Genomic DNA, 25,087 nt, shown 5'->3' on the forward strand with positions numbered 1-25,087 from the left:
TTGTGCCACACCAATTTTTTTATTGATAAGAAATACACTAGAAAACAATAAGAAACACTTCCTAGCAGTGCTTGATTTATAACATAGAACACAACAACTTTATAATATGATCATGGGACATAAAGTACAAAATAATGCAGCTACATAAGAACATGAACCATTCCCAAAATATGATTAGAAACGAGCCTCTTACATATGTACCTTAAGTATGTATACAAGCTCAGCAAGAGCTGTGAACTTGCTTTTGCCAGGTAATCACATTTATTTTATGTCTAATTTGAGACCAATTCTCATCTCATCACAAAAAAAGCCTTGGTCTTGCTCTTATTTTTTAAAGCTATCTATCCATAGGCTGAAAAAAATATTTTGATACACTGAAATGTTTAAATGTTTCTTTGATTGTCCTTGAATTTTCCTGGCACTCTTGCCATCCTCTCCTGCCACACCAACTTGTGTAGAGTATGAATATCCAACACAGAGCCCTCCTAGATGTTGTGGGGGCCGACTTCCATCAGCCCCAGCGAGCTGAGCCAAGAGGACACTATCTCAAAGCCTAGTGAGACACTGGGCTTTGGGAAGGAGGCGTGAGGCTCCAACAGGGTCCTAGAGTTCTCCTGCGTCCTCTCCAAAGTTGGCTTAGCATTTTTCCAGCTTTGGGAAAGAGGTGGGAGGGCGCTAGGACCTTGTAGAGCCCTCAGTGCCTCCTTACCTGACAAGGATATGGGGTATGTGCCAAATTTTGGCCTCAGGCCTCAGGCCACCATAGTACCAAAGTCCACCACTGATGTAACCATAAGGAACAGGTGTGCCACCAACATTGCTGTTGTAAACTCCAGTTTTTGCAGATCATTTTAACTTCTGTATTTTCAGCTCTTGGGAGTACACTGGGTACATTTCACACAGCTGTATATAGACAGACTTTACCACCATTGTTTGTTATCCTTCGCTTTATAAATCATCCACTGATTTAAAAAAAATGCATTCCAGTTCAACAAAAGCGGGGGAAATCTCTCTCTTTAACAGCACTGTAGCCATCTAGTTGTCATCTCCTCTTCTGCATCTGCCGATTTGGCCTGTGAACCTACATACTGTCAACTTCCATTAAGGCTTTAGATTGTGAATCTCTTCACTGAACAAGTACACACATTTCCTATACCTCATTTAAATAAACAAGAGATTATCAGTTGGAAATATAGAATAGGACAACAAATATTCATATGGTCCTCTGTTTATTTAAACACAGCTTTCATTGATTTCACCAGAGAAGGAAAGCTCTTAAGAATCTGATTCATTTGTTGTAAGGGGAGAGTTCCCCCAGTGCAAAAGTTCTTCACATCAGCTTAACACTGATGTGGCAGATCCATGATCATCATAAAACAGAGCTGAACAGAAAACAGAGACCCCTCTTTTCTATTGAATGCAAAACTTTAGATACTGTTTTGCATGAGTCAAGGAAGCTAACCTCTTAATACAAAAATGAATCATATAAGTAAAAATGAAAGGCTGTTTTTGACTTCTGTGGTAGTTAAAATTGGCATGAAGATCAAATGCTTAAAGACAAAATGTTCTGTTTCCTATCATTTGTCTTTGCTTGAACAAGCACAGCTATTAAAAGAGGAACAACAGCATTTTATATATGCAGACAAACCCAGTGTATTTGGATTAAGTATTTTATATTACAGTACAGGCACTGAAATCCACATTTCTCCATACTTTTCAAATTTATATTTTTGCAAACAGTATACTTCCCCCTCCTTGCAAGCAGTATAGTATATATGCAAAATCCCCCATACAGTGGTACCTTGGATTAAGAATTTAATTCGGTCCGGAGGTCCGTTCTTAACCTGAAACTGTTCTTAACCTGAGGTACCACTTTAGCTAATGGGGCCTCCTGCCATCGTGCAATTTCTGTTCTCATCCTGAAGCAAAGCTAACCCGAGGTACTATTTCTGGGTTAGCAGAGTCTGTAACCTGAGGCGTCTGTAACCTGAGGTACAACTGCATTTGTACCAACTACTCTTTAAAAAAATTTCACCCCCGTTTGTTAGCTTTAAAACCACTGCAGAATCTTGATGAGTGTGGCAGATGCAAGTTGCAGAATTACACACATGTTCAGTATAACTTGGATACACTTCCCCAAGTATAGAACCCCAATTAAGATTCATAGTCTCACTGCTGCCTAACAGACTCTAGGTTGAAATAGCTGACTAATATAATGAGATACTTAATTATTTGAATTAGCAATTAGCATCATGTTGGGGATATTATATTTATTTTAAACACAGTACTAAAACTCAGATAAGAGAAGCCATTTTTGGTATTTTCTCTCACAGTGTAGGAATCTGGAATCTAATTTATCATAGCTGGACATCACAGTCAAAATAGCTTAAAAATAACATGCTCAACTTCCTTTGGTATTGCAGAAGATCCATATGGAAAAGATATACTGGTACAGGTTTAGTTGCAGAGCACCAGTGTCAATTGCCTTTAGTTTTTATTCTCACTGGCACAACCACAGTATGCTTACCAGGTCCAAGGAAACAATCACCACTTTTAAAGATAACCTTTCTTCCCATTTGAAAGTTCCATTTTCAGCAAGTGAAACATACAGTGGGCTGGTGATGTAGCCTTCGCTTTCAAGCAGTGATTAACTGAAGTTTTACTTAAAACTGTGCAAGATGCAGCAGAGATCTCCTTATAACCCTGAAGTTGTTTACCAAGACAAAATTTCACGGTTTGCAATAAAACTCTTGTTCTCCAGAACACCGGTCACTTTCTCATCTGTGCTGTGAGAATGATGGTTAGTACACCGCGAGTGGGTGGTACAGGACAAGTGCTATGCTGTGTTGCAAACCCTGCCCAGTTTTTGCTCTGGCTCCACCTACTAGCAACATATGACCCCTAACAAACGCTGTCCCCAAGGGAATACAGCCCTCAACCCCACTGAAAATAGCAAGAGCAGGGCCAGCCCAAGACCTGAGGCAAACCCCAAAATGGGGGCCTCCTCCCCACCAGGAAAGACAAGGTGAGTGAAGATCAACATCAGGAACAAGGGAATTAAAGAACTATCAACACTGCAATCTGCTGCCCCTGGGGACCCTGCCGCCTGAGGCGGTTACCGCACCTTACCTCGGGGGTTTAGCTGGCCCTGAGTATGACACACTTCTAAGCAAGCAAGCATAAGATTGCATTGCAAACAACTTGGTCCCCTGCCAAGTTGCATTTTAAAGTTTTGCCTGGCTGTTGCAACACTACCCTTCTTTCTCTGCTAATGCTGCGCTAAGTACTCAACATTGCAAATGTCCTATTGATGCCAGAAATGGCATGCATTCGAAAATATATACCAACTATATAACAAGAGCTGTGTGTATATAAGTAAGATTCTAGATGTTATTTGTTCCCATAGTCTATAGCAGAGGAGCCATTTAAATGTAATCACTAATAAAATAGAAACTTCATTTATAATCATCCTAAGACTTTCAACTATAAGGTTACATATAGCATCAAAATAAATTCCTACACATTTCCCCTTCCTTTATTGCACTGTTAAATGTGTTTACGAACACATTGCCCTTCAAAAGAAGTTGAGTAACATTATAAAGGACACCAGTTCAGATACATAGGATGACTTGCACCAGAGCCACAATACAAGATAATGTGGTCCTGTGTGCATATGTATGGCACATATTTGGAGTAGGTAGCTTCTTAGGAACAAGATAAGCAAGACATTTCAACCCAGACAGCTTAAATTAACAACCAAGTGTACTGTGAAGTCAGCATCCAGAGGCGGAGGGGTCAGTATCAGGTTTAAGAGCTCATACACCCAAAATATTAGGTCTGAAGTTCATTCACAGGCAGAAAGAGCAAGAAAATGGTAGTGAGGTGGTTGTAGAGATGTCATGGTCTGCAGCAGCATTTCCAAACCTAGGCCCTCCAGGCACTTTGGACTACAGCTTCTATCAGCCCCTGCTCACATGGCTGAATGGTTGGCAATGGGAACTGCTGGCTGGTCTGCAGCAAAACTCCTTAAAAATGGCAACTGAGCAAAAGGCACTGGGGGAAACAGATGCAAATGCAGGTTATTTGTAACCAGTTCATAATGAGCACAGTTCGTATGCTCTAAAGAGGAAGGCAGAGCAAGAATCCCCAAAGCAACCAGACGCCTGTGCCTAAGATTGATTCTGCAAACAGCCTGGCATCCCGGCCACTCGACTGGGGGCGAGAGTCAGCAAAATGTGACCATACCTCCTCTTTGAGAAAGCGAGCTATGTTATATATAATAGGAATGCTGGTAGGTTTCTAGATCCCATTCTAAACTATAACTGGCTTTCTCCTTTTGTCTTCCATAGAAGATTGCTGATTTTTTTATACCATAGTGGATATAAAAGAGCAGTGCCGAAATATTACTGTTACAGAATTATACATAGTACAGATCAAGTGTTATGGAGCAAGAACACTTGGCAACACCTGAATCTTCAGTAGGGCATTTAAGTCCCCTCTGAATCACATGCACATCTTCAAAGCGACTCCCCAAAGGCCTAGGAAAAGATTCCCAGAGGCTTTAGAATGGTATTAGTTCCGAGAAGGGCTTCAGGCTGTAGGAAATGCAATCCATACTGGGGAAGACAAGGGCATCAAACCCTGCCTATGATTCTCACACCAAATATGAGAAGTGAGCCTATGTAAATCATACCATGCCAACATGTGCCTCGCTGACCTTGCAGAGGTTTTTGAAAAAAGGAAAGAAAATAGAAAATAGGTTACACCAGCAACAATTCTGAATGTCATGTTTTGCATTTCACACTCATGCCATTGAAGAAAACTGTTTTAATTTATATTTAAAGTGTTCAGAAAGTCAGGACTAATATTATTAAGTTACAATATCACTTGCATGAAATATTCCAAGAGTGTATCAAGCAACAAACAGAAGATATTGTATACAATGAAGCATTTATACTAACACAACAAGGCACATTAATATTTCCCTGAGAATATTTTAGCCAGTAGGCTTTTGCTGCATCACTTTTGAACAACTACAAAATGTGTTAAGAATACAGCCGACTATTAAAATTTATGCATAAAAATACATTTTGTGGTTTCTATGAAGTATGCTAATACAAAGCTGTTGGCAGAGTTTTAAAAAGCTTCATGGATTTTCAACAAAAGCAGGGTTTAATTATTTGGCTCTAGAGATACTTGCGCAAACTGTAAATGTGAACTCTGCAGAAGTTGTGGCTTTGGAATTTCTCAGTTTTCTTTGTATTTGTAAGTATAGTCCTGCTAGACAACCCATGTTCTATCCTATGATGCCTGCTCACTCCTGGCCCCTCCCTCCCTCCCTCCCTCCTTTCTAATTGCCATTGCTTCATAATTAATTGGGGGGGGGATGCCCTTTGTAGCTGCACCAAAAAATTGAGAACACTGTTTAGATCTCTAATAAGATTCTTAAAGGCAGGGGAAGCTTTAGTCCAGTTTAACTGTTATGAAGTGCTAATGTTGAAAACCTGAGCTCTTTGTTTCCAATGACCATACCAAATGTTCTGTTGTTGTCTATTACAACAGAATGCATATGATGGGAATCCTTTGGGAACAGCAGAAAACCAAGACAAAGTATGTAGAACAACATAATCAGCTAGTAAACATCCTACAAGGCTTGTTAAAAAAGACCAGCAAGGCAGGTGGAAGAGAGGCAAGAGGTGCACCGCACACTTAATCTCTAATATTTTTGACATCCTTATCAGAGGGAAAGGGTTTGTACCATGCAGATGGTTGCACTTTAATGGCTGTGCTGATACAGTGCTTTGTCTCTTAAATACTCCTCCAAGCAGTGAACTGCAAAGGGGTCATAGTCAGTGTCAAACTTGTTGGCAAAGAAGTGGTGTTTTCGTAGCATCCAGTTCAAGTCTCCCACTCCAAAGACACACACAGAGCGGATGTGAATTCCATTACAAGGTGGGTACGGAGCACCCCGGGACACATCCCCCTCAAAGTAATGCCACTTAACAAACCTGGCAAGAGCATTCATGTCAGAGACATCATATTTCTCGCTGGCAGAGACTGCACCTGGAACCTCGGGAATTCGCTGAACAGTAGCCCACAAGTATTCATCAGGACTGTAAGTATCTTTGGCCCATTCTATAAAAGTAAGGATTTTGTTGTTCTCTAGGACATATTCAACAAACCTCCGACTAACAACAAAGTAAGCACTGCCAGAGAAAATGGGTGTATTAAGAGGTGGGCGTTGTTTGTCTATTCCCATATTCTTCACTTTGCCATCAACAACTTCATAATGCTTCTTCCATCGTGTCTCCTTGTTTGAAGGCATTTTCTCGGTTTCCAAACTATTTTCACCCTTGAGAGCTTTTAGTTTCTCTACTATTTCTTGGTTAGTCTTGATAGGAAAATCCATACCACAAAGATTGATCAGGTATTTCCAGCTTGCGCTCCTCCTGTAGAGATCCTTCATGCAGTTGAGGTCTGCTTGCACTCTACTCCACGAAGCATATACTACACTCTCCAACTGGCTGGCAACAAAGACATTGTCAAAACATGAAGCAATCCCCTTCACTGCAGCCAAGAAAGACTCAGGAGACTTCTTATCAACATGAATGCAGTAATAGTTTTGTGGTGCGTAAATCGATCTCAGAAGTCTATCAAACATGTTAATTTTGTGATAAATTACTATTGAATATGCTATGGGAAACTCAGCTTCTTCTTTGCTCAGAGGCTGCATAATATACTTTCGCCTCTTAATAAAGGAGTTGCAGTCTGCTGTCATGTTGATGTAATCATTTGGAGTTAGTTTCAGGCTCTTTTTAAAAGAAACAGTTAAGAGCTCCAACTTCACTTTCTGAATTTCCTCTGGATCTCCCTGCAATATCTTGGAGCAGTTGATGTTACTATTTGGGTATTCATCAGTTAGCTCCAGACGTCCATGATGTATGTAGCTTGGCTTCTGGTGGATTTTGATAAGGGACAAGGTGCCTGCTGTAAAAATCAACACCAGTAGAAACTTGAAGCGTAGGTTATGACAGTGACGAAGTTTCCTTCTCAGCATTTCAGAGTGTGTTTGCAACCTCCCATGCATCTAAGAGACTTTCTTCATACGCATGATCAGGATCCAGCTTCAGAGCCTTCTGTCTGCATTTCTCAGAAGTTCCTAGAATAGTGAAAGTACACATAAATTCTAATGAAAAATTAAATTCTGCATTTTTTATCTGTGTCACAGATAATCTGTGGAATGTTAAAGGTGCAATGCTTATTCACTAGTAGTTCTGTTGTGCCATTGGCATGCCCAGTCCAGGGCTAGTCTAGGGTCAAGGGTAGCCAACTTGGAGCTGTCCAGATACTATGAGCTGCAAATCCAATCAGCCCCAGCCATCATAGCCAATACACAGGGATAATGGGGTTGTAGTCCAAAACAACTGAAGGGAATCGTGTTAGCTATCTTTGGCCTAGGTTGTTGTCTCTCTCTCTCTCTCTATATATATATGGCCACTTTACACATTATGCTGGGACCTCTCAGGAACATTTGTCATCTCATAGTCCTAATTAATTTATAGGAAAAACTTAAGGTATGCTACATCATCTGTTCTGTTTTATATCTGCTAAAATCATAAACATTTTAGTTACAATATCATTCTAATTATCAATGGCTGAACAACCTTCGGGCTCCTACTGCAAGTTTACAATCTAAAAATTACAGACAGGAAAAGAGGAAGGTAAGTAAGTAAAAAGGAACAACAACTGATTTGATAAGTTTATTATTACATTTATGTTCTGCTTTTCCTCCAAGCCACTCAAGGAAGCATATAAAGTTTGTGTACAGAGCAAGGCAAACAGGTAGTGAGTGGCTCAAGGTTGCTTCGCTTTACGGTTGAAGGGGGAGCTGAACTTGACTCTTCTTTGTCCTAGTCAGACACTCTAACCATTATTATACCTCTGACCCAGAAAATATCACATGAATTAAGGACAGTAGAAAATAGAAGATTAAGAAGCTGCTTAAATAAAGACAAAGAGGAAGCAAACTTGATATCAAGAGGAACAGACGTCTGAGCACAGGATGCAACAAAAGTGATGGGGGTGGGGAACTTTGACTGGTATTTTAAAATACAACACATGTGGTGATGTGGGAGAGGGAGGTAAGAAAAGAGAAACCAGTGAAGGCGCAAAACTACAGAAAGTCATGCAACCTGACAATAGTTACTCAGAATCCTAATTCTGTTCAGTCGATTTTGCTCTCTAGTAAGCCTACAAAGGATCAAGACTGAGCCAGGTCATTTTGCTGCTAGAGGCAAAAGAAAGAATGCTGACCTCGGCAGCCCCCTTCCCTTAGTCATCACCTGAGGCGACTGCGGGGGGGGGGGGCTGTTGAGTGAAAGGAGGCCAAAGAGGAGCAGATGGCGAGGGGTCGCAGGGGAGGAGGCAAAATGCTCCTCAGAGGCCAGATCCACCGCCTCACCCAGCCTCATGGGTGGGCTGGTCCTGCACTGGGATGGATCTAATGCTGGTCCTGGAACAGACCTGTTGAAATTAATGAACTTAAGTAGCTTAGGTTCATTTATTTCAATGGGTCTACTCTGAGTAGGACCAGCATTGGTTACAACCCAAAGGACTGCAACCCTAGACACAAAGTAGCTGCAGTAGTTTATACTGGATAGAAGCAGTGAAGAGAAACTAAGATAGAATTGTTTAACTGGTATAGTTTTCAACCTTTCCTTTGATATGTTTCCTTTCATATCCAACTGCAACAGTTGTTGTGGCCAAAAGTCAATAAGCTGCATGATCACATGTTAAGACTGAATCAAGCAAATGGATAACTCCCATGATGGATGTAAGCTGGCACAGAAGACCAAGTCCTTTTGTCTAATTAAACATAAATCTGAGATTTCTCATGGAAATAAAATACTAGGATATTTAGAGACAGGCTGAAGTTTTCTGATTTTAAGACACTAAGCAGCTAACAGTGCATTTCTTCAATCTGTAATTATTGGTTTTTTTAAGGTATCCTAGCATTACTTTTGACACCACAGAATTAAACAGTGATTTAAACTGAAAATCTACAAAGAAAGAGAGATAATGAAAGTTTTCTGAAAGCCTTTAACTTAAAAGATGGGTGCTTGGCTAAACATTAATGTTACCTTAAACGAAAGTTTACATTCTTTGGAACCTCTAATTATATTCTTATTGAATCAGTCTGAGAAAAAGATCACTTCTCATCAAGTTCCAGCAGAAGTTTATAGCAAATAAACAATCAGCACAGAGAATGGGGCATCATTCATTTTACCATCAACTCATTTATCTGTGGTAACATACATTCCATGCACATCTAGGACCAGAACATCTGAAAGCAGCCCATGAAGTCCCATTTCTGAAGCTAAACAAATGTGGCCAGAGTGCGAATGGAAGAACCTGGTAGAAGCTGCCCTGAGTTCTGAGAAGCAAAGGCAAAAATACAGTATTTCATCACATAATCACCACAGACTTTACACTAAATCTGTGATGCAAAAAAGGGGGTGCAACCATTATATGAGGCCCCCACCTGCGCCATGTTCCATGCCAGACCTCCGGCAGCTGCTTCTGCCCCAGGGGGTCTGTCTGGCTGTTCAGATTATTGCTCCTCCACCCTTGCCATCTTCATCCCAGACCACAGAGGTGGTGGCAGTGAGCAGCTTCTGGTCCCTGAGCCCACACCTGCCCTCTCGCTCACGTTCACCGCCCCTTTCATGGCAGCTGATTTGGAGACTGGGGGAGGGCTTATTCAGCAACTCCATAAAGAATCCTCCACTCCACAGCTTCAGATCCAACCTCCCCCTCCCTTCGCTTTCATGTGAGGGGTCCTTTGTTTCCCACCCCAACCTGCTGTCTGGCCTCTGGGAGATGATCAATATGCACCTAGAGGTGCCTGAAGGTTCTGCTGGGGGCAGAGGCAGACAAAGGGGTCATGGACAGGTGTTGGAGGTGGTTGCTCACCGGCTGCTTTCCCTTCTTGGGTGACGTATCCCGGGCCGCTAACGCAGAACCCTCATCGTTCTTGTGCTGCTCTTCAGGCAAGGCAGAGCAGTCCCGCAGCAGTTCCTGGCCGTTTGCCAGATGCCCAGGGATGGCCTGGGAGCTTATGGCTGAGACGGCGAGGAACGAGGGGAGCAGGGTGGCAGCTGGGGGAGGAAAGGAATTTACCATGCGACTCAACCAATTTTTGGACCGAAAAAACAGAGTGTGGCAATTATGTGGTGGTGACAATTATGCAGTGAATTATGGTACAACTTTCAGACTTGGGATGTATAAGGTTTAATTACAGAAACTGACTAACACGTTGAAGTTTGACCTCTTTTTACACCCCACTGCCCCTTCCTCCTCCTTTCTTCCTGAACAGCAATCAGGGTTCACCTTTGTTTCGCCCCAGCCAACATCCTGAAGAGACCACTGTGTCAATTTTCCAGGCAGAGACCTGTAAATGATGAACAAAGTCCTGGTTAACGGTCTTGGCTGGAGTTAGTGCCATGAAGTCCACACTGTTCAACTCCCTGCTAGCAAGGTAAAGAGAGATTGATGAAAGACTCAACTGTTGCTACAGCACATAAAAAGCAACCTGGCTATATTAATGCCCCCTCCCACCCTGCTAATTTATACTGACTTCACTACCACATTCTGCATACTTTTGGTTTAATTCTGATGACAAAGATGAAACACAGAGACACCAATCTAATTTGGCCTTCCTTGTAATCTCCCAGCAATGTCAAGGCACAGACAGGAGTAAGGACCCCAAGGTACATCCTGTAAGAAATAAAATGAGTGTCTGCTCATAGAAGAATACTTCATGGGGGAGGGGGAATGTGATTTTTACAGCAGCATGTGAAAGAGCAGATGGTCTGATGTTTCAAGAAGGCAAGGAAACACCTAGCAAAAGATTTGAGTCACAGGATAGAACATTGTAAGTAAGAAGAAAATTGGAAACTGATCTGCTTACCAAGTAGTGTTCACAGATTTTGCCTGTGGCAAGTGACATGCTCTCTTTGAAATTCTGGATCTCCTAAGTCAAGAACAGGGTGTGCATTCTGCTTCACGCATAACTAGAGAATCTGCAAGAGCAGAACTGTAAGTCACGTGCTCTTCTGTGGCTTCTGCTGAGCTTTCAGGCCCAGTTTCAGAGCTTACCTCATGAACATGGTGTTATAACTGAAGGAAGACTAATGCCATCTTGAGCCAAACAGTTCCCACTTGGATTTCAGTAATCATGCTGAAATGCAAGCTTAAGAGAGGAACAGAAAAATAACAAAGAAGAGGAAAAGATATAAAGGAAAATTATAGAAGCATGCCAGGGCATGACATTCTATGAACAGGAAAATGGCATCTGTGGTTAAGCTAGCAGTAAGACCATATCACTGGGTGTCTTGCCTATATATGATGATAAAAGGAGAGTGTAAACAGAGATTGAGGTTCCACCCTCTGATTGCTTTCCTGGTTGCTTGCTGTAACCTTTCCTGCTTGGGCAAGAAATAAAACTTTGCTTTTAGAGAGTTCCCAGGTGTCACTCATCATTGCTCGTGAGTAAAGGACTTGGCTGTGCAATGGACCTTGGCTGGAGTTTCCTCGCATTGGTGGTGGCAAGCAGGCAACCAGGGAAAGACCAACAGAACACATGAGGATTAGGAGGCTCCCCTGGCACTTTTGTCTTTAGGTGCCAGGAAAAAACATTCCTCTTCTCTCAAGCCTTTGACTGATTAAAAAATCTATGGCCTTTTAAACGGTGTGTGAGGGGGGTTATTGCTTTTGCTACTGTGGTATGTATTTTTGTGTTATATTGTAATTCCTGTGATCCTTGGATGAAGAGTTGTATAGAAATGAAGAAGAAGAAGAAGAAGAAGAAGAAGAAGAAGAAGAAGAAGAAGAAGAAGGAGGTGGGAAAAAGCTGAATGACCATGATTCTGCAAGTCATAGGGCTATGCAGGATAAAAATGGGGTTTCCAAAGACTTTTAAAAGGATTGTGTTGTGTGCTTAAGCACTCCCCAAATGTTGTGCTGCTGCCACAAACTTGTTTGGTCCACCATACAGAAAACCATGCAGCCTTGGACATTGTCAAATCTTTCATTCAGTTTGGGTTCAACAGCAAACTCCAACTCACATGGCATAGTAAGATATATACGGTACTAAGCCTGCAACATGCTGGACCTGAAAGGCATTTAAATCTGAGCTTGCATTTTAAGTATGACTAAGAGAGAAAACATTGGGTATGTATGTGTATATCTGCCTACTGACAATAATGCTTCACCACTGTTGGAGTGGACAATGCTTATACATTTTTAAAAAGAAGTGGCTACTCTTTAACACATAGTGGATCTTGATTTTTCATGTTAAAAGATGCAAAAGAGTTCAGCAATAACAAATCCAGCATCAAGATTTTTAGTTCGGCTTAGCATGACTGAGCGAAAGTACAGGTTCTGTGAGTGAAGACTGAAGCTACAGCATGACTTCTCTGGTCCTGCTGCTGCTGCTGCTGCTGCGCTACCCAGGGCTGTGTTCTCTTCAACCTGGGGCTCGTGATCTGTCTTACTCTGGACAAACCATGGGCTGTAACCATCTGTGGTTTGTCTGCGGGAAACAAACCACAAAGACAAGTTCAGGCATAATGCTAAGTTGGTCACACAGAATATTGATCTAGATAGGCCTTTGGTCTAATCATGTCATCAGCCTAGTAAAATGCCAAAGAGAAGAACAGTAGCAACACAATGGATGTGGAATTTTAAGCACTGTTGAAAGGTTTTGAAAAAAATGACCTTAATAAAGAAATGATAGAAAAGCAGGAGAACCACTACATTTCCTCCTAGTAGACTATGGATACCTATAGTCTACATCCTACGTTGTCCTACTCACATAGGTGATGCAATTGATGTAAAATCCTTCTTGTCCAGTTCTTGATCAATCCTCCCCTCACTATCGCTCCCTCCCTCCCTCTTTCCATACTGCTGTCTACCAAACTCCTATTCATGTGCTCTTCCCTCTGGCTGGGTAACCATAAACTTCATTGCATAATACAAAGTCTGCTAGAAAACTTAGAAATTAGGATATGCTGTGGAAATTAGAAGTGCTGTTTGAGAATCAGATGGGTAGAGGAACTTAGAAAGAGGCCAAATCTTCTGTTTGGATGATTGATGGCTTTGTCAATGCAATTACAACAGCAATCTTATAAGTACTATATTGCTATCTTACTTTGAATCAAACTGTAGTGATATAGAGCAAAGTTCAGACTAACATTATCTTCCATATGAAGAAATTATGTGCTTTGAATGAAGCACCATACAACTGATTGATTTGTTTCAGTTACAGTCTTAAATCTGTGGTCTTTATCACTGGTCATTCTTTATTCCCTGACTTTCTGGGTTGTTAATGAGTGACCCCTGATTAGATAACCACATTAAACATAAGACTGTTCTTTCTTGCCTTCTCTTGCATTGTTTTCCTGTGTAGGATTCACTCTGGGAAATGAATCAGTGGGACCTTCATGGTGGAACTATTCTCCCTCCTCCATATCTTTTTAAAGAGGGACAGATAAGGGGTGCCAAAAAAAAGAAGATTGTTGAAAACAAAAACCATACTTCTAACATTATTCCCTGCCTATGTGTAAACCACACCTCAGAGATACCGGCTAGTTTAATCAGGAATCAGAATGAAGTCACCTGGTATTAATTCAGCTGCAATCAACATAGCCAATGGTCAGAGGGAGTGGGCGTTGCAGTTCAACAACATCTGGACTATATATATTTCCAACCCTGAATTATAGGAACCATCCTGTGTTACTGACCATCATTTTTAACCTATTAATTTGCATAGTTTACAAAAAAACGCAGAACTGTAGCTACAAGAAAAGGGATTTGTCTTTACTCTTGCATAATAGGATCATTTAAGCAACTTAAATATGGATTCCTTAAACCTTAAATTCTTATTGCATTTTAGAAGGCTTTTCTCAGATTAGTCCTATGACCAACTAAATTTAATCTTAAACTCAGAAAAAGACATTATAGTACTTTAATCCATAGTTAAGTGTCTTTGTAGAAGCGTTTGGGGGGTTGTTTCCTGTTTAGTAACATTAGGTTTTTAAAAAGATGAAATAAATATGAGCTAAGCTCTAAAGGAGCCTTTCCATTATCAAAGGTGCCCAGTGCCCCATTTGTATTCACAAAATTTTGCAGTGCTGCGAGACAAGATCTAGCAACTATTCAGCCTTTCTTAATGAACCAATGCATCCATAGAGATTAAACTTATATGGAAGGCCTAAACAACATGCTATGTTAATCACAGTTTTAATTTTAAAATCAGAAAGGCAAGCTTCATTTTGAAGGAAATGCAGCCCCCCAAATGGTACTTTCAGGAGCAAAGAGGCAGTTGGGGGAGGAAATTGGTGCCAAGTGTTCTGATTTTAATCAACACCATACTGGGGGCCAGAGGCTGCTTTACCTTAAAAAGAAAGAGGGTGAATTAAAAAGCCTTTTAAAAATATTATTAAATTAACATGTGGCTTGACACACACTCTGCCGAAAAAGAGATACAAGTTCAAAATAGAGGGCTCTGTGTAACCGCCCTGAGACCTACAGGTATGAGCGGTATATAAATTCAATAAAATAAAATAATAATAATAGGTGAAGTTCACTTTTATAAATGATATTCGATACATAACTTTTCACTTTAACTTCCACGATAGTCAAGCTTATACAGAAGGAACCATTTAAAAAATGCAGTAGGAAAACCAGAAGAGAGCCACTATGGTATATCTGGGGCCAGGGATATCTTTGCCCAAATCCCTGTTAAAGCACAAAGTGAACTGGGTGACAATGAATACTAAGACATAAAACAAAGTTTTTTAAAAATGGGACTGGGATTGCTTGGGAAAGCATTAAAACAGGTATATAATGTGAAAGGAACCAAACACGAGCTGGACTGATGTGATCAAACTCGTTGTCAGAACTTACAAAGTTCTTACTTCACCACCAAAAGCTTCACACCCCCCCAAGCAGTGCCATTGGAGTGTTGGGTGGGGTGAAATTCTAGACCTGCAGCTTTCAATATGCAAAGTCCAGCTTCCCTCCCGGTCATTCTTGTTATATGGTGTCCTAAGTAATAGTTGCAACAGTTTGGAGACAGTTTCACAGAAAGTCAGTTTCCCAGAAAGCCAGATGAGCCACAAGTAACAAGATGAAAGGAGAAGAAAATGAGTCAAAACTTGAAGAAACAGAATCAAGAGTAGCCAGAAAAAGATAAAGACAGTGACAGAAGCAGAAAGGAATAAAAGGAAACTGGATCATGAGTCTGGAAGGTCCTGAAAGAAATTATTCCTAATGACCAGAAACTGGGAAGTACATGAGGTCGGAACAACGTCAAAAATATGCAGTCTGCATGTGAGAAGAAAGTCTATACATGTAAATTCTCTATGCAGGCAGGGGGAGGGAAATCATCCAGCCAGCAACAGCAAACTCAGGATCTCCCACCCCTCAGGTGAGTAGGAGAAGAATGCCAGAGCAGAAAGTGGATCCCAAGACCAGAATTCTAGTCTCTATGTGATGGGTATATTGTAGTCTCCAAAAAAGAGGAATAGATCAAAATATTCCCTTTCTGAATTCAAGGAGAAAAGACCAAGGGTGAAAAGAAGTGCAAAACATGTTTTCTTTTATAAACAAGGAGAAAAATGACACTGACCAGAAAAGAAAGAAAGAATAAACAGGATGTAGTAAAGACAGAGGAAAACATACATAGAATCATAGAACTGTAGAGTTGGAAGGGACCCCTAGGGTCATCTAGTCCAACCCCTGCACCAGGAAACATGACAAAAGATACTTACACATTCCAATGTCATTTATGCACATATCACAGAAGAGAAAGATGAGTAGCTCTTAAAACAGCTAGTTATCATATTTGAGAACTGATGTTACCTTGGCAGCCTATTAAAAAACAACTATAGTGCCCACCATTAAACTTGAGGATGAAATATGCACTCACATAATTTTATGTCCAGGAACATTAGAACAAACCAGTTTGAGAGTACACCTTGTGGAAGAAAAAGGAAATTGCCACAAATCAACATGGTTTAACAAATTATTATTACAGACAGCAGAGACATTCTTGGTAAGGAATTGGTTCCAGCTAATTAAGGAAATGCAATTAATTTTGTTGTACTTTTAAGGTAGACCCGGTACAAGTTGTTGTTGCTGAAGTGAAATGTGGATTAGACAGTGCTACTATAAAACATATAAACAGCTGCCTAAAAGACTGCATGCAAAAGGTATTAGGAATGGAAAAACAGTGAATAATGCTGGTCAGTGTTTTCATTAAGTGCTGCTGATAACACACTTTTAACATGAAACAGAAAGAAGGACTCAAGAGATAAGACTCTGAATTCTTAAAGACTGAAGAGCTAGCAGTGACTGAAAGAGAGTTAAATTCTTTAGGCTACAATCCCAGCCTCACTCTTTGATATAGCAGAACTTATTTGTGAATACACACGACTAGGATTGCACTATCAGTGTAGAGTGCAATCCCTAGTGTAGCCATGCAGGATAGTCTGGCATCCTCAAATTGCACATGGCCAAGGGCTTATACAGGCAGCAACAATTTTAGGTACATCCAGTTGATGCGCAATTGCCAACATGCGGGTCCTTTTGGACCTGGAAAGGGGCAGAACACAACAGGGTGGGTTGGGTTGGCATGCTTATATATGTTCTGCTGACGTGTGTAGGGGCCAGGAGCAGAACCCCTGTGCAAAATGATCACCACCTGTAGTAGCTTGACTTAACAGTGACTTGCCCTTGACTCCTCAGTTTTGCTTATGGCTGAGCCAATATTTGAGCAATATTATTCCCAGATCATGCTTTGAATGTGCTTCAATATAGCTAGTAACAAACTAGCAGGAAACTTCCTTATATCAGACCACTGGCCTATCTAATTTAGTATTGTCTACACTCAAAGCAGCTCTCTAGGGATTCAGATAGGGTCTTTCTCAGTCATTCCTGAAGACTGAATCTGTAATCTTCTGCATGCAAAGCACATGATCTGCCACCAAACTGGCAATTCTTGAACTATTGAGGATTACAAGAGAAAACTAAAATCCTGTTACTATATGGTAAAAAAGGGAGGAAATACAAAGGTAGGTTTTACTGACAGAATAATGACTTATACATAATAGCATAGTAAGACTGCGCTGATTATGACCTTACACAGCATAGCATGCACTGTGAGTATGATTTAAGTGGTTAGAATCATAGAATCATAGAGTTGGAAGAGACCACAAGGGCCATCGAGTCCAACCCCCTGCCAAGCAGGAAACACCATCAGAGCACTCCTGACATATGGTTGTCAAGCCTCTGCTTAAAGACCTCCAAAGAAGGAGACTCCACCACACTCCTTGGCAGCAAATTCCACTGTCGAACAGCTCTTACTGTCAGGAAGTTCTTCCTAATGTTTAGGTGGAATCTTCTTTCTTGTAGTTTGGTTACTCACAGCACTATGGGATCATTTCCTGTGCCATCTTCTGTTAGTATACTTAACAATATTTGTATATAGAATCCATAAGGGTGAGGGAAATTATAGGGGTCCTTCTCAGCTGGGAGGCAGGGCACCCATAAAATGGTGAAAAGACATCACTGACGGCATCCACGCAGGAGAGGCAGATTTAGGGGAGTGCAACTGGTTCAGTCATACTGGATGCAGAGCCTTGGGGCCACCACCAGGGATGCCACAATTATGATTTAGAATGGAGTGCGACAGGTGGAGGGGCGCTGAATTTTGGTGCTGTACAGGGCACCACTGAAATTTAAGACCCCAAGATCCACCATTGCACACAGGGACAGATCAAGGCCATGAAGGTGCCTGGGATACGGCCATAGTAATAGAAATCTACACAGATAACATTTTGTCATAATTAATACTATGGCAAGGAGTTCTGTAGGATCTTTTTGCCTCTTTGAATTCCAAAATGAATTCAGAAGGGAAGATTATGCACTGTTCCTTCAAGCTGGTGAGCATTTGCTTACAAACTTTCCACAACTAAAAGATGTCCTGGTTATTATTAGTATTCATTCTTCCACAAACTAAAAGAGATAATTTCCAAAGAATGATGGCTACTAATTGCTCATTCCCGTTTGGCCTGGGCCAGTCAGGGTCATGTAAAGAAGGACAGCTTCTGCAAGATACCACACCATTGTTCTAAAAAGAATGTGACTGGAAGTGCCAAAGAAAAGTTCTTGCAATGGGGAAAAGCTCCAGGGAACTCTTGCAAACATTGCTCTTGCTTGAGACAAATAAGATTATACAGACTTGAAGTTTATGAATGCAGCGGAGAACAGTCATATAATAAAACAGCACGACAATATAACCTCCTTTAAAAGGCAGTGTTTCAGAAGGGTATTTGTTCATTGTGAAAAACTGGGTGGGACCAGACAGCAATCATAAACTATGCAGCACTGTTACTGATCATCCCTTTGTGTTTTTGCACAATATTTGTATTCATAGAATTCTTCCCTGTGGGGGACTTCCATTAAGCCCTATCGCTGTTCAGTCTCCCTTCTTGCCTATGGGGCTTGCTTAACACCCTGACAGGAGCTCCACTGAAACAGATGGTGGCTGTGTAGCAGGAATGAGATGACAATCAAGGCTTCCACTGACACCACCTTATTAAAGTTCCTGAAAAGAAACCCAAGCTTACCCTGACCATCCCGCGATGGCAGGATAATTACTTCTTACAAATTAAAAAGGAAGAGAAGAGAATAAGTGAATTTTAGCAGAAAGGATAAACCAGCCAAGAGCTACCCAAAACAGAAAAGGCCTTTGTGCCTCGGCACAACAGCTTCTATGTTCTTGGCGAGCCTGAAATCTGTTACCTCCAGCCTTATTTAGAAGACCTGTTTGGAGCAGCACAGATTCCAAATGGGCCACTCACACCCCTGTTTAAAAGCCACCAACCCCTCCTCTTTCTTTTAAACAGATATCCTTTTCAGAACACCCTAGAAAAGGAGGCCTGAGGCCAGATCAATCCTGAATTGCCTGCTCATGACTGCTCATCATAAATAGCCACAGATAGTCAATGGGGAATAGCTAGGTATCTGCTGCCCTTGAGCACCAGGGATGCTATTTAAGACTGGGGGCTTCAGTTGATGGGAAGTATGGAAACAGTACAAGTAAATAAATAATTTTTAAAGCATGTTTGTTTACGCACATGCACATTTCAAGTTAGCACACAACTTTCCCACAAGGTAGTGAAGTAGTCAGTCCTCAAGAAAGTCGCAAGAAAACTTAAACAGAGAACTTCCACCACTTTTGTACTCTGAAGGTTTGCACAGTATTTTTAGACTTCCGGGTTGGCGCCATCGCCGAATGGCGGACTCCCTCCGAGCTCCGGAGGGAGTCTGCTCGGCAGGGGCTGGGTCCTACCGCGCCGGCGACGCGGGGACCCTTAAAAACCACGGGCACGGAGCCCGTGGACATGGGTGACTCGGCTGGCACCATTAGCGCCCTTCCGACTCGTGAAGGAGCCTTTTTAAAGGCTTCGGATCGGGTGCCGGGGAGCGGCGTGGTGCTTTGAGTCCTCTGCTTTCCCTGCCGAGCGCAGCCGCATGCCATTCGACGGAGAGCGCTGACTTCTTCTATTGGAAATTTGGACTATTAACAACAACCCGTGAGTAAATTGGGAAACCGGGTTCAAAAGGAGAAAAAAAAGGGATTTTTTTTTCGGATTTGGCACGAGCGGGGGCGATCTAAAAAGGAAGTCAATCCCCCCCCTATTGTAAACATTCCAAAACAAGGACTGGGTAACCAAGGTCGAAAGAGAAGTATATTCCTGATAAAAATCATTAATTCCACGATGGGAAATTATAAGAACTGTGCTGGAGGAGAAGAGTGGAGGGTGAGAAGGAAAATGCAACCCCCCCCCTGGGAACCGGGGCGATCCGCGGAGCCTGGTGAAGAGAGACGGAGACTTTGACAGCTGTCAAAGTAGCTGTCAAAGCCGGAGAATATAAAGAGGACTTTGTTATGAGGACTTTGCTGGTTAATTTTGTTACAATTTGCTACAATATGGATATAAACTGTTGGAAAATAAGGAACAACAATTTGATTTTTGGATTAGAGGATACAAAGTTATTACAATCCCCCTAGAGGGGTTTCGGGACATTACAAGAACGGTTGTAAGTGGAAAAATACTCCGGGATTCACACAGGACTTGTTATCTTCTGGGAAAGCTGCAAAACTGAAATAGTATTTTGTCTACAGAGGTATTTACATTAAAGGAGACAATAGAATTTTCTATTGAAGAAAGGAAGGGACTGGACGTAAGTTTTAGTTCCTGAATAACAAACCTCTGTAGAGACACCAGATTTCTGAATTAGAACGTTTTAGCAGCTGAACAGGACAAGAAACCTGAGAAAGTGAGGAATAAGAAGAACAAAGGACTGACTACGACACGGAAAGAACAATGGGAGGAGTGGTAAAGATCAATGAAATTAAAGGCCTCTGTTAGATTGGACGTTTGAAGTTAAATATTATTAAAATTAATAAATTAAAAGAAAATCGGCAAGATGGAATTGGGGAGAAATTTGGCCATGACTTGAGACCTCCAGGCTGATAACATATAGACTGATGGACATGGGGAATTCAAACCGGGGAATGGGGGGGGGAGATTTGAAATCCAAAGGCTGTGTAACCATCTTTTGAATCTTTTTATATCTTTTATTTTCTATTTCTTTATATAACTTACGTATGTCATTTTATCTTGATTGGACGTGTTTAAAAAAGGGAATTCGTGGAAGGAACTGGGGTGGATCTTGGGGAAAATCCTTTTTCTTTTCTTGTTAATGATGTGGGACGGTGGCAAGATTTGTACAATTCAATTTGGATAGTGGGTTAAACAAATTAAGTTTCAAATTGGGAGTGAGAGCTTGTAGAACCAAATTAAGGAAAGGGGAATACAGTAGGGAGGGGGAGGGGGGAGTCCCAGAAAGTAGGCAATGAAAGCAAGGTTTTAGGTTTTTTTTTTTGTTTTTTTTTTCTTTGTATTTCTATATTTCTGGAAACTTTAATAAATATGATTTAAAAAAAAAAAAAAGGTTTGCACAGTATTTTTAATAGGCTGGAAATGTGTCAACCTCTTTGTCCAAGAGTGTTGCATTACAGATCAAACAGAATCATTCAGCAGCTGCAGCTGCATTTTTTTAACAACTCCTCCTGAAATACCTATGTGAAGGTATGTTTTAAAAAAGAACAAACACATATTCAACATGCTTCAGGACCTTCTGGATAGCTTTTAACTACACTCATGCAACTTAAATTACTTTCAATCATATTTGCATTTAAATTAAGTAATCAGCCCTGATGAAAGCTGCGAAATCATCAGTAATAAGGGCAAGAACATCGTTTATGGTGTGCAATTGTACCTACCTTTGTTTTACCAGTTACATATTGAGCGGAGATTGTTCTAAATAATGGGTTAGTGTGTCCACAGTCCCAAATCCTTCTGGCTAATTTAAAACAAAAACATAATGGCGATCTGACCAATGCCAATTACACTGCTCTAAATTTACTCCCCCCTCCCCCCGCATTTTATGCTACATGCCAGTGGGGAATCACAGGCAAAAAGAAGTGTGTGGAGCAAGTGATGCAACTCTACCTTTTGTACAGGAGGCTAAATTCCAGGCATGTGCAGGTGAAAAGTTTCTACATGCGCATACACACCCCAAAAAACCCCCACATTATCTCTCCAGGTTTCATCTAGATAACATCACAGTTCAAGGTACATTTCAGCTAGGAAAGAGTCCTTGAAAAGGTCACACAGCAGGGCCAGTGAAGCGTGAGGTCTGAGGAGGCAGGGGCTGGAGAAAGTCCAGAGGGCTGGACAGAGAGGCTGGGTGGATGGAGTATATTTGGTCCCTGGGCTTAAGATTGCCCACCCCTGCCCCACAGCATTCTACACAGGGCAAACAAAGCAGATGCCAAGCAAAGAACAAAACAAATCCAAACCTGACATAGGCTTAGATCAGGGGTCAGCAAACTTTTTCAGCAGGTTTCAGCTGTTCCACTGTCCCTGGGGGGCCGGGCTATATTTTTTTTTGGGGGGGAGAATGAATTCCTATGCCCCACAAATAACCCAGAGATGCATTTTAAATAAAATCACACATTCTACTCATGTAAAAACACCAGGCAGGCCCCACAAATAACCCAGAGGGGCATTTTAAATAAAAGGGCACATTCTACTCATGTAAAAACACGCTGATTCCTGGACCATCTGCGGGCTGGATTTAGAAGGCGATTGGCCGGGATTCGGCCCCTGGGCTTAGTTTGCCTACCCATGGCTTAGAACCATATTCAGAGGCCTGAGGGGAAACATTTCAACCTCCCAGTACACTGGTTTTAAGAGGCTGTTTTTCATGCAAATAACCTCAAAAGAGAGATTTTCCAGCATTGAAGGACAAAATTATGGTATCACCTGTGGTGTGAATAGTTCTCATTAACATGTGTTAATTAGCTGACCAAGGTAAAGGCATCAATATGCTGTGTGAATGCTCACTGGTCTTATTTTACATATATTTAAATTTCAATGTTAATTGTCAGTTTACTTTTTTACACAGTAATTTCTTCAGACCTCACAATATGAGGATGGTAGACCTACAGCCATGTGCATATATATTCTTGCTGACTTCAGACAATACATACATCATGCATCTCACAAAGTGGCCCCTAGTCCATGAAAGTTGATGTTATGATAAACCTGTTAGGCAGCAATCCTAACCCTACATACCTGAGTGCAGGTCCCACTGAATTCAACAGGACTTAATTGGCTAGGGTTGCACTGTGAGTTGCTAAAGCTGACTGCCTTGTTGATACCTCTTCAGAAATCATTCAGCAATGTAGGGCCTGAACTGAAATTATGCCGGCAGGAACATCAAACAACCCACTCAAGCAAAACAATTACAATATTTGAGAGCGGGAAAGACATCCTGCTGTTAAACCAGAAATCCATTTTTGAAACTTTTCTCTTTCAAAGGAGCCACATGCCTCCCCCCCCCCCCCCGTGTTCCTTTGCCAGCTGATAACGACTCTAGTTCTAAGAGATACTGGCACGGAGTTAACGCTTATCAAAGCCTCACAGCCATTTCCGAGCACACCATTTGCACCCAGTTCCCTTTTCTTTTTAGCAGGAATTCCTCCATGAAAGCGGCTTCCCCTCCGCCCGCTTCAAGCCCAAAGGCAGAAGCGAAGCTTGTCTGGAACGCACCGTCTTACCTGTATAACCTTTCCACTGATAATCATGAACGTGTGGAAGAGCTTTTTAGAACTGAATGCCTGAATCAGATCCCTCCCCCCCAAACACGTGAAGCTCGGGTGCAGCAAGCAAGCAGATGCAAAAGAGCTGAGGATCGCACCTCCCTCGCCCGCCTAGCGCAACCCGCTGCGCGCCCACCTTGTTCCGCGCGGCTCATTCCCTGGCGGCGCCTGGAGGAGAAGGCGCACGTTCAAGTCCGATTCGTTTCCTTTCTGTGCGGAGGCGGAAGCGCGAGCTGCCCCGCGAGGAGAACACGAGTTGCGCGGCAAAGGTAGCAAGCCCTCCCCGAAGTCAGCCGGCCGCGAGTGGCGCGCATCCTCGGGAGACGCCAGCCCAGAGCCAGGAGGGCGAGGCGCCCGGCTCCCCGCTGCACCTCGCCTCTGGCTCTCGCTTCTGGCTCGGAGGCGCCTCCCTCCGCCACCAGCTTCCCCCTCGCCGGGCCTGAAGCCCCTCCCCGCCCAGGAGCCCAGAGAGCTGCCTCGCGCGCGCTCCTGGCCGCGGAACCCTCCAGGCGCGCCGCCGCTCACGCCCAGCTACCTGCCGCCGCCGGGAACCCCGCGCGTGGCCGCCTTGCGCCGAAGCGGGGCGGCAATCCTGCGCGCACTTGCCGACTGAGCGCCTCCGAGGGGGCAGCATTTCCTCTTACTTCTCTCGCGGCTGACAACACCGTCGTAGCGAACACGGAAATACCGTTAGAACGAAGCCTTAAACAACAACACCCGAAATAAAACAGCAACAATAGATTCCGCCAGCTGTGCATTAAATCGCAAATGCCTGCTGGGCAAATGGAGCGGCTTTTACCTTGTGCCTCAAAGTGGCCATTGCAGGGGGAGAACAATGTCAGGCCGAAGAGAGGGCGCAATCTGGAGGCTCCTTCCACCTGTGCTGCGCCTTGTGTTGCCACCTGGCTAGCAAAGCTAATGTTGGGGCAACAAGAAGGGCATCTCTGGTTGATCTTAGTGGTTAGGTGGGCACTGGTGGTTGGTGCCCATTGGGCAGGCAGTTGGAAGCACAGGCAGAGCCGCCCACCGACTGGTTGTAAGAAGGCTGGCAGGTAGAGGCTGGCTAAGGTTGTTGCCCCTTTCATCCTAACAGTATTGCCCCACCTTCAGCCTCTGCTGAAGGTGGGGCAATACTGGAGAAGGTGCTCCTTCAGCTACCTGGGCTCAAAGTCATTAGGGGCACAATAGGATCAATACTTTAAATTGGGTCCAGTAGTTCACAGACAACCATTGCAGAGATGTGATGATCAGAGTAATATGATCTCCTCTCTCCACTCCAGATACCAGCCAAGCGTCAGTATTCTGCAGCAGCCGCAGCTTCCGGACAGTCTTCAAGGGTAGCTCTACATATGATATGTTGCAGTAATCTAAACAGGAGGTTATTAGTGGCGCTGTGGGTTAAACCACTGAGCCTAGGACTTGCCGATCAGAAGGTCAGCGGTTCGAATCCCCGCAATGGAGTGAGCACCCGTTGCTTGGTCCCAACTCCTGCCAATCTAGCAGTTTGAAAGCACGTCAAAGTGCAAGTAGATAGATAGGTACCGCTCCGGCGGGAAGGTAAATGGCGTTTCCGTGCGCTCCGGCGGGAAGGTAAATGGCGTTTCCGTGCGCTGCTCGGGTTCACCAGAAGCGGCTTAGTCATGCTGGCCACATGACCCGGAAGCTGTACACCGTTTCCCTCGGCCAATAAAGCAAGATGAGCGCCACAACCCCAGAGTCGGTCACAACTGGACCTAATGGTCAGGGGTCCCTTTACCTAACTGAGGTGAAGCTGCCCCAGTCCAG

The 25,087-nt window shown here is 42.7% G+C and overlaps 1 protein-coding gene across 14 annotated transcripts; it reads right to left on the reverse strand.

Moving 5' to 3' along the window:
* On the reverse strand, positions 1-24,262 carry GCNT1 (glucosaminyl (N-acetyl) transferase 1). 14 transcript variants are annotated; one of them, XM_080972927.1, is made up of 4 exons: positions 23,439-23,722; positions 10,390-10,450; positions 9,973-10,157; positions 1-7,159 (listed from the first exon to the last, which is right to left on the reverse strand). In XM_080972927.1, exon 4 carries the CDS (start codon positions 7,085-7,087, stop codon positions 5,777-5,779), a length of 1,311 nt encoding a protein of 436 aa, XP_080829053.1. In that variant the 5' UTR covers positions 7,088-7,159; positions 9,973-10,157; positions 10,390-10,450; positions 23,439-23,722; the 3' UTR covers positions 1-5,776. The 14 variants fall into 14 exon arrangements, with proteins under 14 accessions (XP_080829053.1, XP_080829052.1, XP_080829056.1 ...); XM_080972926.1 differs by lacking the exon at positions 9,973-10,157 and adding an exon at positions 15,992-16,039; XM_080972930.1 differs by lacking the exon at positions 9,973-10,157 and adding an exon at positions 15,992-16,039 and having other exon boundaries at positions 10,313-10,450.
* Between the last annotated feature and the right edge of the window lie 825 nt (positions 24,263-25,087).

This window comes from Podarcis pityusensis (assembly GCF_964106645.2).
Source record: "Podarcis pityusensis genome assembly, chromosome: 11".
NCBI lineage: Eukaryota > Metazoa > Chordata > Lepidosauria > Squamata > Lacertidae > Podarcis > Podarcis pityusensis.